This window comes from Panthera tigris, chromosome C2 (assembly GCF_018350195.1).
Source record: "Panthera tigris isolate Pti1 chromosome C2, P.tigris_Pti1_mat1.1, whole genome shotgun sequence".
Classification (NCBI taxonomy): Eukaryota; Metazoa; Chordata; class Mammalia; order Carnivora; family Felidae; genus Panthera; species Panthera tigris.
In genome coordinates, this window is record NC_056668.1 from 69179755 (window position 1) to 69197422 (window position 17668).

A 17668-nucleotide genomic window follows, 5' to 3' on the forward strand; every position below is an offset into this window, starting at 1 on the left:
GTTTTGCTGTTTGTATGTCTGTTAACCACATTAGCAATTTAGGACATCCCCAGGATGCCCTGTCACTGGGCAAAGTATCCACTGCTGTTTCCTGTCCTCTCCCTCCAAGGTATAAACATTTCTGATCATTCCCCAGGGCCCAAAGCAAGACCCAAAGTCTTATCCTGCCTGGAGCGATGAGAACCAGTAAGACGACTTGTGGAGAAATTCCTCTGCCTCTCCTCCCTGCCAGACACTGGCCGTTTCTCTTTGCCACACGTCCAAGCCCCACACCCCTCAAGTCAGCAGCAAGCATGACTCCATAGTCATTTGTCAAACTGAAGTGCCATTGTAGCAATTATAATACATAATATTTTTTTTAAATGTCAGTTTTTAAAGTCTTCTCACACTCCTGACCTTAGAGGTTTTGTGGTCCAGCCCTTCCTTTTACATAAAAAACTTTGACCCAGGGTAGAGACCCACCCAAAGTCATCCAGTTGGTGGTTCATCATTTGGTCTCCCATCTGCTTTGTGTAGCAGGCCAGGCAGGCGTGAATATGGGCATCGTTTCGTGGGTGGGAGAGCTGAGGCTTGGTGAGGTTGGGAAGTATGCCTGGGAAAGAGTTGGGTGGGCAGTGTAGGAAGATGGCCCTCTGCTCTGAGGCTGGGGCTACTCCCCTCCTCCAACACACACACACACACACACACACACACACACACACACACACACACACGTACACGCACACACACACACACATACACACACACACGCTGACCTTGCCCTGCAGGAGAAGGGGTGCACGGGCCAGCTAGCAACCTAGGAGGTGGCTGCAGGGGCTGGGGAGGAATGGAGGGTGGGGGTCCTCATCACTGCTCTAGTGAAAGGGAAGGTGCTGGACAGGTCTCCAGGGTACATGCGGCCAAGTCTCTGTGGTTCACTTGCCTGAGCCCTTCTTGTTGGGAGGATGGCTTCAAAAAGCTGCAACCTTGGGGCAGCCAGAGGGCAAGGTCTTTACTGGGCAGTTTGTAATTTCCTGCTTTTTTTGGAGAAAAGCTTCATGCCCTCTTGTTCCTGCCCTCCCTCCTCCTACGGGAGCCTAAACCACCACCCTCTGCACCCCCCACTGCCTGGGCTCAGGGTGAGGAAGTGTGTCCGTATCCCGCCCCAAGACAGGACACAGTGTCCTGTATTATTTCCAGCCTGCCGGTCCTGGGAATCTCTACTTACTTTTCTCATTTCCTCCTCTTGAACATTAGAAACATTAGAGTCCAAAAATAATCCAAGTCACAGTGTTCTGCAGAGTGCATGTGCAAGTGTTTTCTCTCAAAGCTGTTTTTCTCCTCCTTCCATCCTTTCTGCCTCTCCTGCATTTTCAGCCCCAGTGTATACAGAGGTCACAGGTCTGCAGGAGGCCTGTAGGTGTGGAGAGCAGATTGGAGGCAGGACTGGGAGGAAGTCTAGGCACGGGGCGGAGGGGTGGAGCTCCCTCTCAGATCTCCCAAGGGGTGAGACCAGACAGCCATATGTAAATAGCCTGCATATGTGGCCTCTACTTATAAGTGGACCCTACAGAACTGTGGACCCCATAGTGGCCCCTTGGAATCGAGAACATGGACACTACGTTAAAAATGTTTCCAGAATCCAGGTTGCCATACTGATTCTGTCTGTAGCAATTTAGGTGAGCTAGAAACAGAAGGTCCTGATCAGAGACAGAAGTTGTGTGAGGCACAGGAAAGTAACTGAGAAACACTGATTCACTCCCTTGTCAGCTGACATTACATGTCTACTATGTGCCAGGTCCTCTGCTAGGTGCTGGGGACTCTGTCTCCCACCCAAGCACTGGGTAGAGAAGCATAGGGAAAATCAGGTTCGGCATTGATGTGATTCCTGATAGCTTATGAGAAAAGGATGGCACAGAAATAATACCCACTCTGGTGGTTAGAGCCTGGTTCAGTATCTAGGTCTGTGTTGCTTTCTAGGTGGGAATTAGGGCTGGGGTGCCTAGAGTGTTTTTGGGAAGACAGTGGGTGGTAGCCCAAGGAATAAAGGTAACAGGTCAGCTCTGCCCCAGTAGGAGAAGTGGAAGGAATGTCTTAAGTACTGTTTTTGAAGAACAAAAAGAAATTCAGGTATAATTTGTTAAGTGAAAGAACAAACTGAGTCTCTACAGCAGGGACCAAAACACCTTCCTTCCCTTTTTCTTCTAGCCTACTTCCCTGCACCCTTCTCCTTCCTTTCCCATCTGTGACCTTTCTCCCCTGTGCCCTCACGCCCCTCCAGCCTGCACTCATGCCACTCTTTTTGCTTCCATTCTCTCTGAACCTGTTGCTTCTCTTCCCTTTTGTGGTCCTGCTTCCTTCTGTGGGTGGAGCTAAGGCAGAGCTCCGTGTGTGGTGCAGACCTCCTCTGGAGGGCAGAGAGAGCAAAGGCCAGAAGACCCAACAACCCTCTGTGGCTTTGCAGTCACAGAGACCTGGATTTGAATCCCAGCCCAGCCTCTTGCTAGCTGAATGGCTTTCTGTGGCCAGGTTATGCTCTGTGAGCTGTCTCTTTATCAGTAAAATGTAGATTTTAATAAACGCCTTAGGATTGGTAATGGGTGAAAGAAAATGTGTATACAGCATCTAACATGCCCAGAGCCCAATAGGTGCTCGGCAGATGGCCAGTTTGTGGAGAGAGACTCAAGGTGGACCATGTGCATAGATGGGATCAGGAATGGAAGAGAGGCATGGGGAAGCCTGCTGGGGCCTGGGGAAGGAGGGCAGAGAGTATACCCTCATTCACAGCAAGGGCGCTGGAGCAGACAGTGGGCAGCATGCGGCAGCAGAGTGTGTAGGCGAGGTAGGTACCTGGTACGTGGAGAGACCAGGAAGGGGTCTTGAGGAGGAACTGGTCAGTGAATAATAGCTACTAGATCTACTGCTAGTAGAAAGGAAAGGAAGTGGAAGCATGTGACCAGGATGGCAAGATCTTAGAACACTGTTGCTGAAGGTAAGCCAATTAAATAACTGCCAAATATTGTGCTGGGGCAGGCCACCAGCAGATGGGCTACCGTCAGGCCTTACCACGTTGGAGCAGGGGGCGCTGGCAAACAGTTAGCTGCTGCATAGAGAAAGTCCACCGAGGTGCCTATCCTGGCTATGTAAACAACGCAGATGGGGAAATGTTCAGCTGAACTTGGGGTGCAGAAAGAGGGAGGAGCATGAGCAAAGGCATGGCAGCCCCAAAGTACAGGGTGGGTTCTGGGAGCACCCCTTCCCAGAGAGGCTGGAGCTCAGGCTCTAGGACAGTGTCCCTGCGGCATGGCTCCCCAGGAGTTACAACTGGGGGTCCACTCCCCGAGGAACCAGGGGCCATGGGAAAAGCTGGAATTTGGTGAATAGTTCAGGCCCTGCCAGGATCATCTCAGAAGGCTAGAATCTTTGAATCAGCGGGTCTAATCCTTTACTCAGGGCTTCTCTGACATGCATCATCTAGACTCTCTGCTGAGCATTTCCTGGGTGGAGGAAGCCACAGCTTTGTGAAGCAGCCTGTTTGTTTCATCATTACACACCACTGTTTGTTAGAAAGGCCTCCTGCCACCAGACCAGCATCTGTCTTTCTGGAGCTTCCACCTTGTGGTCTCAGCTCTGCCCTAGAGCCCCCCAGAACTAGTTCCTTCTGTCTCCTGGACAGCAGCCCTCTGATGACTTGAAGAGAATCCTCATGGACCTTCCCAGTCTTTTTTTGCTCCAGGTGAGCTCCTATCACTTCTTCTGTCCTATTTTCACTTGATATGGGCTCTAAGCTCTTCAGTGTGGCATTCCTGGGACCAGTTTTTCAAATGTGAAAAGGGATGGGGAGGGGTCTGCAGCTCTTGATCCCACTTCTACAAGTGAGAGAGATTTTGTGTGTGTGTTTTGGGGGGGGGTGGTACACTTGTTTCTTGTAGTTCAGGTTAGCCAGTCTGAAACTCCAAGGTATACACACCCAGAGAATTACATTCTCTCATTCAAACTGAATGAGACACTATCTCGTATATGAGTAGAAGATGATGTCTTTTCACACGTATGCATAGAGAGGCTTTTCTGGTATGGAAATGTTGAGTTGACAGGATTCTGGTGCCCTGAGTTAGGTATGCCCAGATCAGGGATGTTCATTCCTGTGTCCCCTGGTGTTCCCTGAGGTCATTCCTAAGCAGAGCCAAAGCTTTGTGGTCTTGGAGAGTCAGAAAACTCATGGTAAAACACCCAAAGGAACATTAATTCCCTTGGAGGAAACCTGCCTCTCCTGAAATCCCAGAAGGCTTTTCCCCATGTTTCCCATTTCACCAAGAAACCCCAGTCTCTTACTCTTTGGCTCACCTCCAGCCCTTCTCAGAGAGCCTTTTCTAGGACAAGAAAGTCCCTGCTATGGGGATGGTTGCTGATGTGGTGAGAGAAGACATGCCCTTTCTTGGTATAGAGAAAAAGGGATGTTTGGTTTTCTCCATGCAGATCAGGTAGACCAACTGGTCCTACCTTAGAGTGGTGCTTGTCTTGCCCTAGGAGGTTTCCCTGGGAAGCTGACCCTTGTCATGAGGTGTCAAGAGGAGGTGCAAACCGGAAGGGACTACAATGGGGAATGAGACTGGACTTGGGCATTTGGGCCACACCTTCGGGACATCCTTCTCTGTGCTTTGCACAGCCCTACCGTCTCCTGCCTTTATACCAACCTCCCTCTCACTCTGCCTATTGAAACCCTACCCTAGCTGAAGGTCTGCTCAAACACTGCTTTACTCATTCTTCCCTCTTGGAAGTGGTCTTTCTCTCCTCTGGGCATCTTCCTGTAGCCATTATCCATTCCCCTCAAACTGGACTATTCCAACCTGTATTGTGATTTTATGCTCAGAGGCCTCATTCCTCCCAATATATTGCAAATTCCTGGAGGTCAGGTCCGGTGTCTTAAGATACTTCTGTGTCCCCCTGAGGCACACAGTCAGTACCAAATCAAGAGTGGACTGTGGCACAGTCCATGCTCACTGGGCTGCCTGATGGAGCAAAACTTTTGTGAGCATTCTGAGCTGGCACAAGAGCACCACCTACTGCTGAGTGGTTTCAAAGGACGCCACTTAAAAACTGGGGTTTTAGTAACTTTCATCTTGCAGTGCAGAGAGAGATTGGGAGGCAGGATCCCCACTTCTGGTCTTTTTATACTAATCCAAGGGTGAGCAGATGAGGTGGCAGTGGGAGTGGAAAAGAGAGGGGCAAACTCTGGAGACACTCGAAAGGAAAGGAAGTGGGACCAGGTGACCTACTGGATGCTGGGGAGGAAAGGGAGCTAAGGTAATGACCAGGCCTTCACCTCACGACAGTAGGATTGGAGGCTGGGGGTGGAAAGAAATCCCAAAAACATTTTGGGAGAAGGATGGGTGACTAAATTAAATTTAAATTTCTTTGAAGGCACAGAAGCGTGACAGGAGTGGTGATCAGGCTGCTAAAAGCATTATGCCGTGAATAGTCCCATTACTACATTTCTGCCCTGCTCACAGGGACAAGGGCACTAACTGAACCCAGGAGTTCTCCGCAGGCCTCTGCATAAGATTGTTAAAGAAATGGAGGGTTTTCATAAGAGACTCTTAAATACTGAGAACAAACTGAGGGTTGATGGGGGTTGAGGGAGAGGGGAAAGTGGCTGATGGGCATTGAGGAGGGCACCTGTTGGGATGAGCACTGGGTGTTGTATGGAAACTAGTTTGACAATAAATTATATTTAATATAAAAATAAATAAATACAGGAAAAAAAAAGAAAGAAATGAAGGGTTTTGAGGAGTGATTAGGCTCTTCATTCCCTAAGTTCTTCCTGAGCATCTGCAGGGTGTGCTCTGCCCGGTGGGGTCTGGAAGCAGGAAGCATGACCAAGCCTCTCTTCCTAGATGTGCCTGAGCCTGGCTCCCGTGCTGCCCCTTGCCTGCCCAGACCCCACTGCCGAAGCTGTGGGAAGAGGGCAAAGAGAAAAGGGGGAGTGCCAGGTTCCTTCCTCAGCTGGAGCTCAAGCCCACCTAGCACACACCCCTGCAGCACAGCAGCCACCCTCTTCCCTCAGAGGGAGGGCCACCTCCTCCTTAGCCCATGTGGAATTTTTTCCCCAGATGTGCAAGTGATTGGCACAGCCGATTTTAGGATGCGTGGGAGGACTGGATGAGAACATCCAGCAGACGCTCCATTTTTGCAGTAACAATAATAGTTACCATTTACTGAGTGCATCCTGTATGCCAGGAACAAGCATTAGCTCATCTAAATTAACTTGCCAAGGGCCAGATCTCAGTTTATGTCTAAATTTAGCTTTGGGATAAAGTTGGGCACTCTTTTCTCAGCTTGGATTAAATAGAGTTTGACCTCTTCAATTCTACATTTTGGGAAGTAAGTGAAGCACATTTTCTCACTCCGTTGCTGAGAATATTTTATCAGCATCTGTGGTTCAGATGGAAGGAATTTGGCCACTCAGAGTCAATATCCCGGGGCTGCCTAGGCTGACTCCTGGCTTGGTTGGTCCTGTTTCTCCTCTGCTTGACTTGCTGGCTCCTGGATGACCGTTCCTTCCCCAGAGGGAGGGTACTGTGCATATTGCCAGTGCTGCAGGGAATTTGGTCCATCCAGGCAAACAGACTGGAAATGAAAAACACAAAAAAAACCTTATTTAAAGTCTGAAAGCATTTACATTAATTGTGGACTTGGTGAGACTTTTCACTCCATCACTTAGCATGAGGAAGGCATGAGTGAGGACCATGGCCTTTTAAGGCCTAACGTGATCATGTGCTTCTCTAGGCTGAGCTACAGCTCATTTTCAAGGGCAGTGTGTGATTTGAGCAGGAAGTTTTGCAGTCTGAGTTTCTCTAATCAGAAAGCAACTACTTTTTGTGACTGCCAGCTTATCCTGCTAAACCCGGGGGAAATAGAACGGGATTAACATGCATTCAGCATCTATTATGTGTTATATTCTGTGCTGGGCACCTTTAATACATTATCTTTACCTCCTCCTTTATATTTGACCCAGACATTGAAGGGGTTGTAAGAACAAGGAGTGTGAGGGGAAAACAAGGAGGGAGTGGGCATGGAGAACCCTCAGTCGGTGAGAAGTCTGTAATGTGCTAATTGATTTTGTTCTGTGAGATCAGGACTGGCTCGGACTCCCCTTTGCAATGAGGTAAATCACTGTCTTATCTGGGGACCTCAGGGTAGACACCCAGTCAGGGTTAAAAACAGATTTGACCATTTTACTGCCCTTTACTGGTTCCCTGCTGCACACTGAATAAAGGCCAGTTTCTCTGCCTTTCAATCTTTGCCCCTCTGAGACCCAGCCCCTCCCTCATCTTTTGTCATCCCTTCTCACCACCTCTCACTTCTGGAACTCTGTGTACCTCCTCTCTATTCCATATTTTAAGCCTCCAGGCCTTTGCTCAAGTTATGTCATAATCATTAAGGTGTTTTCATCCACAGCTTCACCTGACCAAATCCTTTTGTCTTTCAAGTGTTGTTCAGCTGTTGCCACTCTCTGGAAGCCATTCATGTTTTTCCATACCTCTACCTCCGCCAAATGGGACCAATGCTCCTCTGTTGTCAGCTCCTGGTATATACTTTTCATAGTACTTTTCACACTTAAAGTTGACAGACTATTGATTACATTTGTCTCCCTCGCTAGCCTCTGACATTGCTGTTTATCATTAGTCTCTTATCCAATGTCCAGAATACAGTGAATACTCACTAAGTAAATAAAATATTGTGCTAAGCATCATGAGCATGTGACTGTATCAGGATGCTTTGGGCTACAAGAAACAGAAAACTGGAAACTCTGTTTCAGGTTCCATCTTTTAATTCATTTTGTCCCTTTCCTTCCTATTCTCTTTATGTTAATCATGATTATCTTGAAAATGTTACCTGCCAATTCATAGCCTGGTCATCTCTGAGTCTGTTTTCATTGCCTTTTGTTCTCTGCTTGTCAATCACTTTTCACTGTGTCCTCACATGGCTTGTAATTTTATACTGGATATTGCAGATGACACATTGTAGAGACTCTGGATTAGGTTATCTCTTTCTAACCTTTAAATTTTGTTCTGGGATGCAGTTAAATTACTAGCAGATCTTGATCCTATTGAGCCTTGGTTTAGGCTTTGCTATGACAGATCTACTTCCATCTTTTCATTAATCTGAGGGTAGAGCCCTTATTTTTAGGCTGTAGTTCCTACTCCTATATCCTGGTTCTTTCTGGGGACCCAACTCAGCGCCCAGAATGTTTACCAAAGTCTCCTCACACGGTTTGATTTAGACCTCTCAACATTTCCCCAGTACTGCATAACCTAAAATTTCTGTTCAGCTCTCAATATGTTCTACCTCCTGCAGCTATTCTCTGCTAGACTTTCTGGAGTCTTGCCTTGCAGGTGCACAGCTTAGGATTTGGCCAAAGACCTGAAGGAAATTTTAATGAAGATTTTTAGGGCTCCTTCTCTTAGTTCCCTCTTCCCTAATATTCTATCACCAAAATTCCAACCACCTTACCAGCTCTGAACTCTGTTTTTTTTATACCCATCAAAACTGCTGCTCACTACTCAGCTTGTAGTTCTCTGCTTCACAGAGGGCTTACATTATGTGCTTCTCTTCCTTCACGGGTCATTGGTCTATGTTGGTTGTTGACTTGTGCTTTCAAATAGTTTATAGATGGTAGGGTTAAGTGTGATACCAGCTACCCTATAGTGGACAGATGATGAGTCTCCACATGCACCATTTAAATAAAAAATGCAAGTGCACCAGAATCATCTAGAGAGCTCCTACTAAATCAGAATCTTAAGAGCAAAGTTTAGGAAGCTATATTTTTTACAAAAACACTTCAGATAGTTCTGAATTAAGGCTAGGTTTGTGAACTCCTGCAGTAGATTCCAGAGCAGAGAGTTTGGAGAAAAGAAAAAGCAGTATGGGTTCACTTGGTCAAAGAAGGCATGATGAGGAGATGACACTTTAATTGCATTTCAAAGGATGGGAATAATTTGGGTATTTGGGTGTGGAGCATTTCATAGGGGGAAAGATGTAGCACAAATATGGGGGTGGCAGTGAGCATGGTATGATGTATTTCCATGGCAGTGAATAGCATATGGCTCGAAAGGATGCTTGGTATAGGACAGTGGTATGAAATGATAGGGAAAGGCAGATTTGGACCAGCTGAGGAGGGGGGGAGTGTCTTGAATGCCAGAACAAGGAGACTGGATTTTGTTTGCATTGTAGATGACAGCAGCAGTAATTGTGTGAATGTGTGTGTGTGTGCATGTGTGCATACACATGTGTGTTTTGACATGTCGAAAGCAGTATATTAGAGCAATGAACCTGGTAGGGGCAGATGGCTTGGTATAAGGGAGAAAATGGAGTCCAGGGAGACCAGTATGGAAGTGACTGTAGTAATATAGGCAGGAGGGGCTGTGTGGCAATTAGTAGCAGTAATGAAAAATAAAGGGCATATATCAGTTATTTGAGGGAAGGATGAACAAATGGGATCTGGGAGATGGGGTGAAGATGTGGGAAGTCAGAAGAAGGTAATAGTTTTCATAGAAAAGACACAGTAATTGAAGATGCTGTCTTGGGATATTCATATTGAGTTGAGTCACTAGGAATAGTCTGAAATTTAAGTGTTTACTTGGGAGACAGTTTGGTAGTGGTTTAAAAGCATGGACTTTGGAGTCATGCAGACCTAGTGAGTCTTCAATATGCCATTTGAGTTTTCATTATGTGACTTCAGCCAAGTCATTAAATCTCTTTGAATCTGTTTCTTCAGTTACAAAAAAGGTGGTGATGATGGTATCCCCTAGCTCCCAGGGTTGATTGAGACAGTGTTTATGCACAACGTTCATTGTGCAGAGCCTGGCATGTATTTATTCTTGTCAGTTATCTGGGAAGTTATGGTTAGAGGGCACGCCAGAACCAGGAAATTGTATGGGATTTAGGTTTAGATGGACATGAGATTCTAAATTGATACTCATCACTTACAAGCTGCGGGATCTTTGACAATTTGCTTCAACTCTTCACACTGAGTTTTCAGCATATTTAAGATGGATTGAACAATACTTTCTTTGTACCATTATTATAAGGACTGCATGAGGTCATCTATTGAAGTTCTTGGTGTGGAACCTCAAGTACAGCTTGGCACATGAAATAGGAAACACCACTCGTGTTGTTGAAGATGTGAGCTTAGATGGATGTTTAGGTGGGCAGAGCCTGGTGAATACAAGTCAGAGGGCCAAGTCTTGAGACCGTCTCAGTAAGGGTGTGAAGGACATGAAAGGAGGTCATGAAGGGGCAGTGAGAGAAGTGGGAGGCAAGTTTGGATAGATCAGTGTAGGACTGGACAATTGGTCAGCTTTCACAATGAGAGTGTTTCTGTTGTTGGTTGTGTGGAGACACGAGGTGTCAGGGAAGAGTGTGAGTGTAGACTTGCTGGTGCCTCAGGGACAATTTTGCCTGGGGCGGAGGCCTGTGAAAGCAGGAGAGGAATCTGGGCACGTGGCCAGAGAGAGGGAGTTTCAGAAAAGCCCACGCTGGATTGTGAGGTGAGACCAAAGGGAAGGAGGAGTGGCAGAACCAAGGGCTCAGAAAGGAGGAGATGGTTGGTTTTCACTGTGGGTGCAGACTTACAGAAGTAGGACAGGTAGCCCCTGTTACAAGGAGTTAGGGAGGAAGTGGGTGGAGGGAAAATGGAGGCAACAGGGGCAGAATGTACTTCTAGAAGTTTGATGATGACAGGAAGAGTAGCCGGAGTGAAGCTCTGAGCACATTGGAAGTGTTAACAACAGTGTTAAGAGCATCAGCACCTGGGTTTGAATCTCAGCTAACCTCTCTGTGCTTTAGCTTCCTAGTCTGTCAAATTGAAATGATAATATTGGGGGCTAATATTGGGGAGATAATTATGAGATGAAGAGGATTAAATGAGTTAACATGTAAGTGGTTAGAATAGTGCCTAGCACATAGGGAGCATTCAACAAATGTTAGATGCTGTTATTGTTACCACTATCATTACTCTGTCACCGAGAGAAATTGAGAATGAGAGCGCAAGATGGAGAAAGAAGGGAAGATGAGAAGAGGCATGGTACTGTTGTTCTTATAGTTTGGCTCTGAAATTTGGAGACAACACCTACCAGGGAGTCTCCTTGGACTCTACCGAACACTGACTGCAAGACCATCATGGGTCACATTTCACACTGATCTACTCAAGATGATATAATATGGCAACCATGGCTACCAACAGGACAGTCTTTGCAGCAGTCCAGCTCAGGTGCAAGAAGACAAGATTCACGGTGGGCAGCTACAGAAGATGTCATGGCTTAAAAACTCCATGCCCCATGGGAGCCAGTAGCTCTTATAACAACATCATTGGCACAGCTTCCAGAGTCCCTGTAATGGGCATGCCGTTAACATGAGTTGTCAAACTCAGGGAAGCCCAGGTTATGGTGTCCCCATCGGGTATTTACAGTTCATTGATTGTCCTTCCAATGCAGATAGTTTACCAGTCATGGTGGGTATTCTTACCATAGGCAACATGTAACATGTTGTCACATACTGTCTTCACCTGTTTCCAGGGAAACAGAATTGGGATATTAAATGAAGGTCAGATTATCATGCAGAAGGGGAAAGATTTTGTTAACCCACTGCTCACAGTGGGATATTGGCCTTTTTTATAGAGAAACTGGGACCATTCTAGAGGTGAGCAACAGTTAGAATGTTAGATCTGAGATTTGGGAATTAGGGAATTTGAATAGGGAAAGTGTAAGAAATGTGCTAGGGGATTGATAGGATATCTATAGGTCAGAGACAGAGCCTGGTCAGTGAAACTGTTTGGTGTCCTGGTTGAGTCAGTGAGAGGGTCTCCCAGGTAACCATGCTGAGCCATCCTCCCTAGAGCAGCTGGGATTATGGTGGAAGACGAAAAATGGCTTGTCTTCTATACAACATATAGAAGTGTACCATCGACACGCCGAAAGCCTAAAGGGAAACAGGCAGAGCCCAGAGCACCTCCTCTCCCTCAGTGGATATTTATTGACACCTAGAGTGCATCAGGCACAAGTCCTAACTGCCTGCCCTTTCCCATTATAAAGATGGCCTTTCAGAGCCCTGAGTGCCCATGGCCTGCAAGCCTTGTGGATACGCATGAGGTGACATGTCAAAGTCTCTCCAGTGAGGAATTCTGGGAACCTAGAAACTAGGTCCACATTTGGGGTCCTTTATTTTTTCTCCTTTTGTTCCTTTTTTTCCTTTATCAGGAGAGCTTGCAATCCTAGAAGAGTAGATAATTACAAACCAGAGTTGAAGGGTCTTAAGGGTTACGGAGTCTACGTGTTGCCCTGTTTGCTTGAGAATATATGCCCCAGCATGAGTTAGAGTTCACATGAACACAGAATTGTAAGGTGGGGAGATTATCTTTGGTTCCCATGCACTTTTCATTCCTTGTTCCTTTCCACCTCTCTTATCCAGTGCTCCTCTGCCACCACAGTTTGGATCTCACCTGTGGGTCATGATCACAAAGGGCCTTACTTTCCAATTGAGCTGTTTCTATATCCAGAATAAACTGATTTCAGGGGGGCTGTGGGAATGATGCATTTTAATGGAAGTCTGTCCTGAGTGAAAAGCTGTGAAGAGCCTAAGGGACTGAGACTAATAGTGAAAAAGTTGGGGAAGGCAGAGAGGATAAGGAAGGGAAGGTCTGGAAGCAAGGCAGGAGAGAGCAAGGTCCTGGTCCGGCCACACCATTAGGCCAGGAGGGCACCAGTGCCCTCAAGCTTAACCCTTAGAGGGGTGTACAGGTCTCTGAATCCTGTGTGGGCAAGGGCACCCACAGTGCCCCTCTGTGTATGTGAAAGTGGAGGCAATGGGAAGATGCACAGGTGTTTCTGGGCTGTGTCTGTGCAGCACCCTGTGGTCACTGTGGGGTACTTCTTGGGAAGGGGTGGGCTGGGGACATGTTTGTATATGAGGTGTGGTATGATTCCTATTAGCCCACGGTGATTTTGCAGTAAGGTGAACCTACTGCAATTTTAAATCCATACTTTTCATCTGTTTTGTGCTCTAAATGAAAATGTTAGGGTAATATGTACACTAGAATATGTTCGTTAAATAGGTTTAAAAATCTATCAGGTATGCAGCACTTAAAGCATAAAACCATTACCTTATTTAAATCTCACTATTACCCAAAGGTTAAAATAGTATAAATTGTTATCCCATTTTGCAGATAAAGAAACAGATGCTCAGACCAATAACCTAGCTTACCAAAGTTTATATAGCAGAATCTATATTCAAACCCAAGATTTGGAGGCTCTGTTCTTTGCACTCTAATACACATAAAACTTTATTGTGGAATGGGCCACGTGTGTCCAAGATGTAGCCAGGTTCACCGGCAAGGAGTTGTTAGCACTGTTTAGGGCATAAGCTTTTTGGCTGGGTCACTCCTGTGTACAAGCAGGGTCCAGGAGACACAGGTGATACCGCAATGTATGTATTTAGGCAAAGAAAATCCATTGCTTGCCTTCTATCCTCTTAATCAACTTATCAAAGCTGAATATAAGCAACTTGAAAAAAAATATAACCTATAATTACAGACAATATAAAATATTAACAGTAGGTGGTAAGGTGGTTTGAAAGTTAAAACTCTAAATCAGATACCATTGCTAAATTTGGCAAATGAAGGAAAATAAGCCCAAGATCCTTATTTAATTTCTTTGCTCCATGAAATAGTTTATGCTTCATTAAAAACAGAACAGAACAATAGTAACCTTTTTGCTATCCCTATCTTCATAAGAAAAGGAGAAAAAGGTTTCTGTTTATTTTCCTAATTTGCATTTAAATAGATTCTTTTTGTCATTTATTATATACTAAGAACTAGATTTTTATTTTTCGGCTGAATTGTAGCCAGCATGAAAAAAAAAAATTACATAGTTTAGTTAAAAGCAAAACATGAAAAAGAAAAAAAACAAAAAAAAAACAAAAATCCAAGTAGCTTACATGTAACATCTATCTTCTTAATGAGACGAAACTATGTTAGTTTTCAAACAAAGAGATAAAATTTCATTATTTAGACATGAACTTTCCTCTTAGAAGAATTTTGTGGTCATATTAAATTTTGTTAAACCTACCATTTGTAGCTTCTCAAAAAAAAAAAAGATCAAAATGTTTGAAACTACTGTGGAGATATCGTCTTTAGGTTTTTTTGTTTGTTTGTTTTCCTTTAGCTTTTTTGGGTCAGTCTAGTTCAAGTGTCTTCCAGAGAGCCCAATTCCAATAGATCAAATCATAAAATGACCTGGCTGGAATGGAGCTTAGAAAGGGCCAGCTTGTCTGGGAATTAGCAACCCCAGAGCCACCTCACGCATGCATTCATTCACTTGGCAAGTATTTACTGAGAGTAAGTGGAGCTGTTTGAATCAGCCATCCCCAGGCCCTAGTGGGGCAGACGTGAGGGGAGAGAAGCAGGCTGGGTATTGGAGAGTGAATGGCTTCATGTGAGGGATAGCACCTTACCTTATCTAGAACCTCACAGGGCCCTGGTGGCTGCTTTTTGTGTAGTAACTCCCCTGGGGAGACCAGGCACAAGAGGTCCTACAGCTATGTGCAAGAGGCAGGGCAATGTCCCGAGAGCCTGGCTCAACAGGCACTCAGTGAATGTGAACTGGGTGTAGTGAATGAATTCTAGACCCCGGCCTTTGCTTCTCTGAGCCTGTTTCCCAGTCTATAAAACAGCCCTAATGGACGCAGTGAGATGAAGTGTTTGAATGGACATGTTAGGTAGAAGCTAGATATGAGAAGTCAAAGGCATGCCCTGAGGAACCTTCATCCCTTGACCTCAAAGATTTCAGAGTCCCAAAGATTTTATCCCAAGTGATAAAATGGGCAGTTAGACCTGAGCTCATGGCAAGAACAGTGATAAATAGATTGCACATGAGAAGCCTGGGGGCACAACATCCTGACCTTGGGTCTTCCAAGAGTTTGGGCCTGACTGATCAAGAGCCACAGGAGCAGAGCTTGCTCTCCTATTCCACCTCTGCCCCAGGGTAACCCTAGACTCATTACAATGCATTTGTATTGTGGGTACAGCCCCGCCCCCATGGAAAAGGGCTGCCATGAAGAGTCTGGTACTAACCCTGTGGGCTCAAAAACTCCCCCTCCCCACCTGTGAAAGGAGTACCCCAAATGATGGGAAGCAGCATCCGTTAGAGACCACCCCGCTGTGCATCACCACTCCTTCTAGCCCAGAAGGACCCACTGAATATCCAATCCCAAACAACCTAGGGGCCAGTTCCACCTCTCGGAACCTGCCTGCTCTCCCTAGATGGTATACTGTTGCTCTAATAAGACTGTTTTCTGCTTTTACTTTGGGCACTGATCCTTAATTCTTTATTGCATTGGTGCCAAGAGCTGAGACATGCTTTTTGCACTGACAGACATTTTGGACTCTAACACACCAGACAAATGTCGGGGCTGAGACTAAGCCTTTCTCTGGTTACCAAATAACACCAGTTTTCTCACTGTCATTCTTTTCTTCAAATGTTAGAAATGTAAATTGCAGCAATGAATATACCTTCTGATCCAGGAGACTCATTAAAACTATTTCCTTCTGAATGAAAAAAAAATGCATTCCATAAATTTCCAAACTGGGCTGAACGTAAAACCAGGAGCTTACCTCCTTTCAGGGAGCCACTTATCCCTTGCAAATGAGGAGAAACCCAGAAATGAGACTTGCCCAGTCTCATGGGTACTTAGTGACAGAACCAGGCTTGGAGCCAGCCCAGTCCTCATCCTACTCAGTGCACACATGCACATGAGTGCACACACACATGCACATGTGCACATATGACCACATTCTCTCCACAACCAGTAGTATTGAATGCAGAAGAAATGATGGTGACCCTTGCAGATAGCCAGGTTTGCAAGGGTGCAAGTTATATACTATAAGGCAGTAGACGCGGGCCCAGAGAAGACTTGAGACTGTCTCTTAGGAAATAGCCACCTTGGAGAGATTCTGGTTTCTGATGTCATGTGGGACCATCTGGTCCCCAGAGTAGGTCTTTTTTTCTTTCTCCCTGAGGTATGTATCACCTCTTTGGAGCTCTGCCTCCAGCACCAGTGATCTTGCCAGAACCCCCAGCCACCAGAGAGCTGCTGGTGTGCTCCACGGTGGAGGCAGAATTGAGGAATGGCCTGGGTGTGGACATTGTGTGAGAAGCCCATTCAGAGAAGTGCATAGTTTCTTCTGCGCACCCTACTCTTGCCTGTCTTTTCATTCCCTTCTCTTCTTGCTTTCCAGCCTGACTGGCCCCTGTCCAGCAAGCCCTGCTCTGTAGTCCAGCAGGGACTTGGCACCAGGCAATCTAATCATTCTGGTGCTAGCATGTAACTTCACTGCTTATTTGCGTATCTAAATAGTCATTTAACAGAAAATACAGGGAAGGTCACTTCTCGGCCACTGGGATATCCAAGAAAGCATATGGAGTGAGTGCTTTTCATCACAAGTTCTAAGGACTTAAGGCATTTCAGATTTTCATTAACTTTATTGATTCTTTTGTCAATAAGGAACAGAGATGAGAAATTATTTTAAAATGGGGTTGAGAGGCAGAATTTTAAAGATCTAAAATTACAGAATAAGATTTCTCTACACTCCTGGGGCACTTGTCTTCTTTTTCCCTTTGTCCTTAAGAATAATTGCGGGGGGAGGGAGAGCCCTGACCTGTGCCAGCGCCCTGGAGATGACTACCGCTGGCAGACCCAGGATAGTGCACACAGCAGATGTTGACCCAGACTCTGCAGGAGCCCCCAGCCTGAAACATCCTCTGATACTCGAAAGTGAGGAGTGTTACTTTCCTTCTTCCTTTATTATCCCAGAGAGATAGCTGAGAGTGATCTGGGTAATTCAAAAGGGAGAATCACTTCCAAACCACGCATGATTGCATTTGGAAGGTGATGTGTTTATACTTAACTGTGAGTTACCACAGCCTTGATGTCTCTCTCCTGACCTCCTGACACAGAAGTCTAACTGCCCACAGTGCACCTCTGCTTGAAATTCTCATCAGCCTCTCAAACTTGGCACATCTAAGACAGAACCTGCTATCTCCTGATCCCCACCCCAGCTTCTTACCCTCCTCTTTATGTGGCACTCATGATAGCACCTTTCCTATGAGGACCCAGGGTGCTGTGCCAGACACCTGGCTATTCCCTACCTCTTCCTCACCCTCCCTCCCAGAATAACTATGAGTCCTCGGTCCTGTTCCCAGGAGCTCTCAAGCCTGCCCACTCCTGCCCATGGCAGACTCCACTACCATGCCCCTAACCCAGGTTCCAGATTCTAATCCCCACCCACCCCTCGTCACCAGGATTACTGTGACAGCTTCCTAACCCTTCTCTCTGCCCTGCCTCACCCCTCCAGTCCACATCCCTCAGTGCGATCAAAGCTCATATCACACTTCACTGCTCGGCTTAAAACCTTCCACTGCTGCTTGTTGCCCACAGAATGTAGTCCAGGTTTCTTAAAGCCTGTGTCCAGGGCTCTCCATAGTCAGCTGCCTCATCTGCCTCTCCAGCCACATCTTCTCCTCACGTCAGGCTCCGGAAGCACAGCTGGGATGCTTCCAGAAGCTGCACATACTGGCTGCCCCAAGTTCTGCCTCTTAGGTCTTCCCATTGCCTGGAGCTCCCATCTCCCTCACCC

At 46.2% G+C, this 17668-nt stretch overlaps 1 protein-coding gene across 6 annotated transcripts in view; it reads left to right on the forward strand.

Annotated features, from left to right (window-relative positions):
• The window catches only part of KALRN (kalirin RhoGEF kinase), a 520685-nt gene that overhangs the window by 92894 nt on the left and 410123 nt on the right, over positions 1 to 17668 (forward strand). The window contains exon 1 of one of the 6 annotated variants that reach the window (XM_042998402.1): positions 3588 to 3715. The exons of the other annotated variants lie outside the window; for them this stretch is intronic. Coding sequence (XP_042854336.1) covers positions 3686 to 3715 — 30 coding nt within the window. The 5' untranslated portion in view covers positions 3588 to 3685. Of the gene's footprint in view, positions 1 to 3587; positions 3716 to 17668 lie in introns of those variants that run through there. 6 annotated transcript variants of the gene reach the window in all.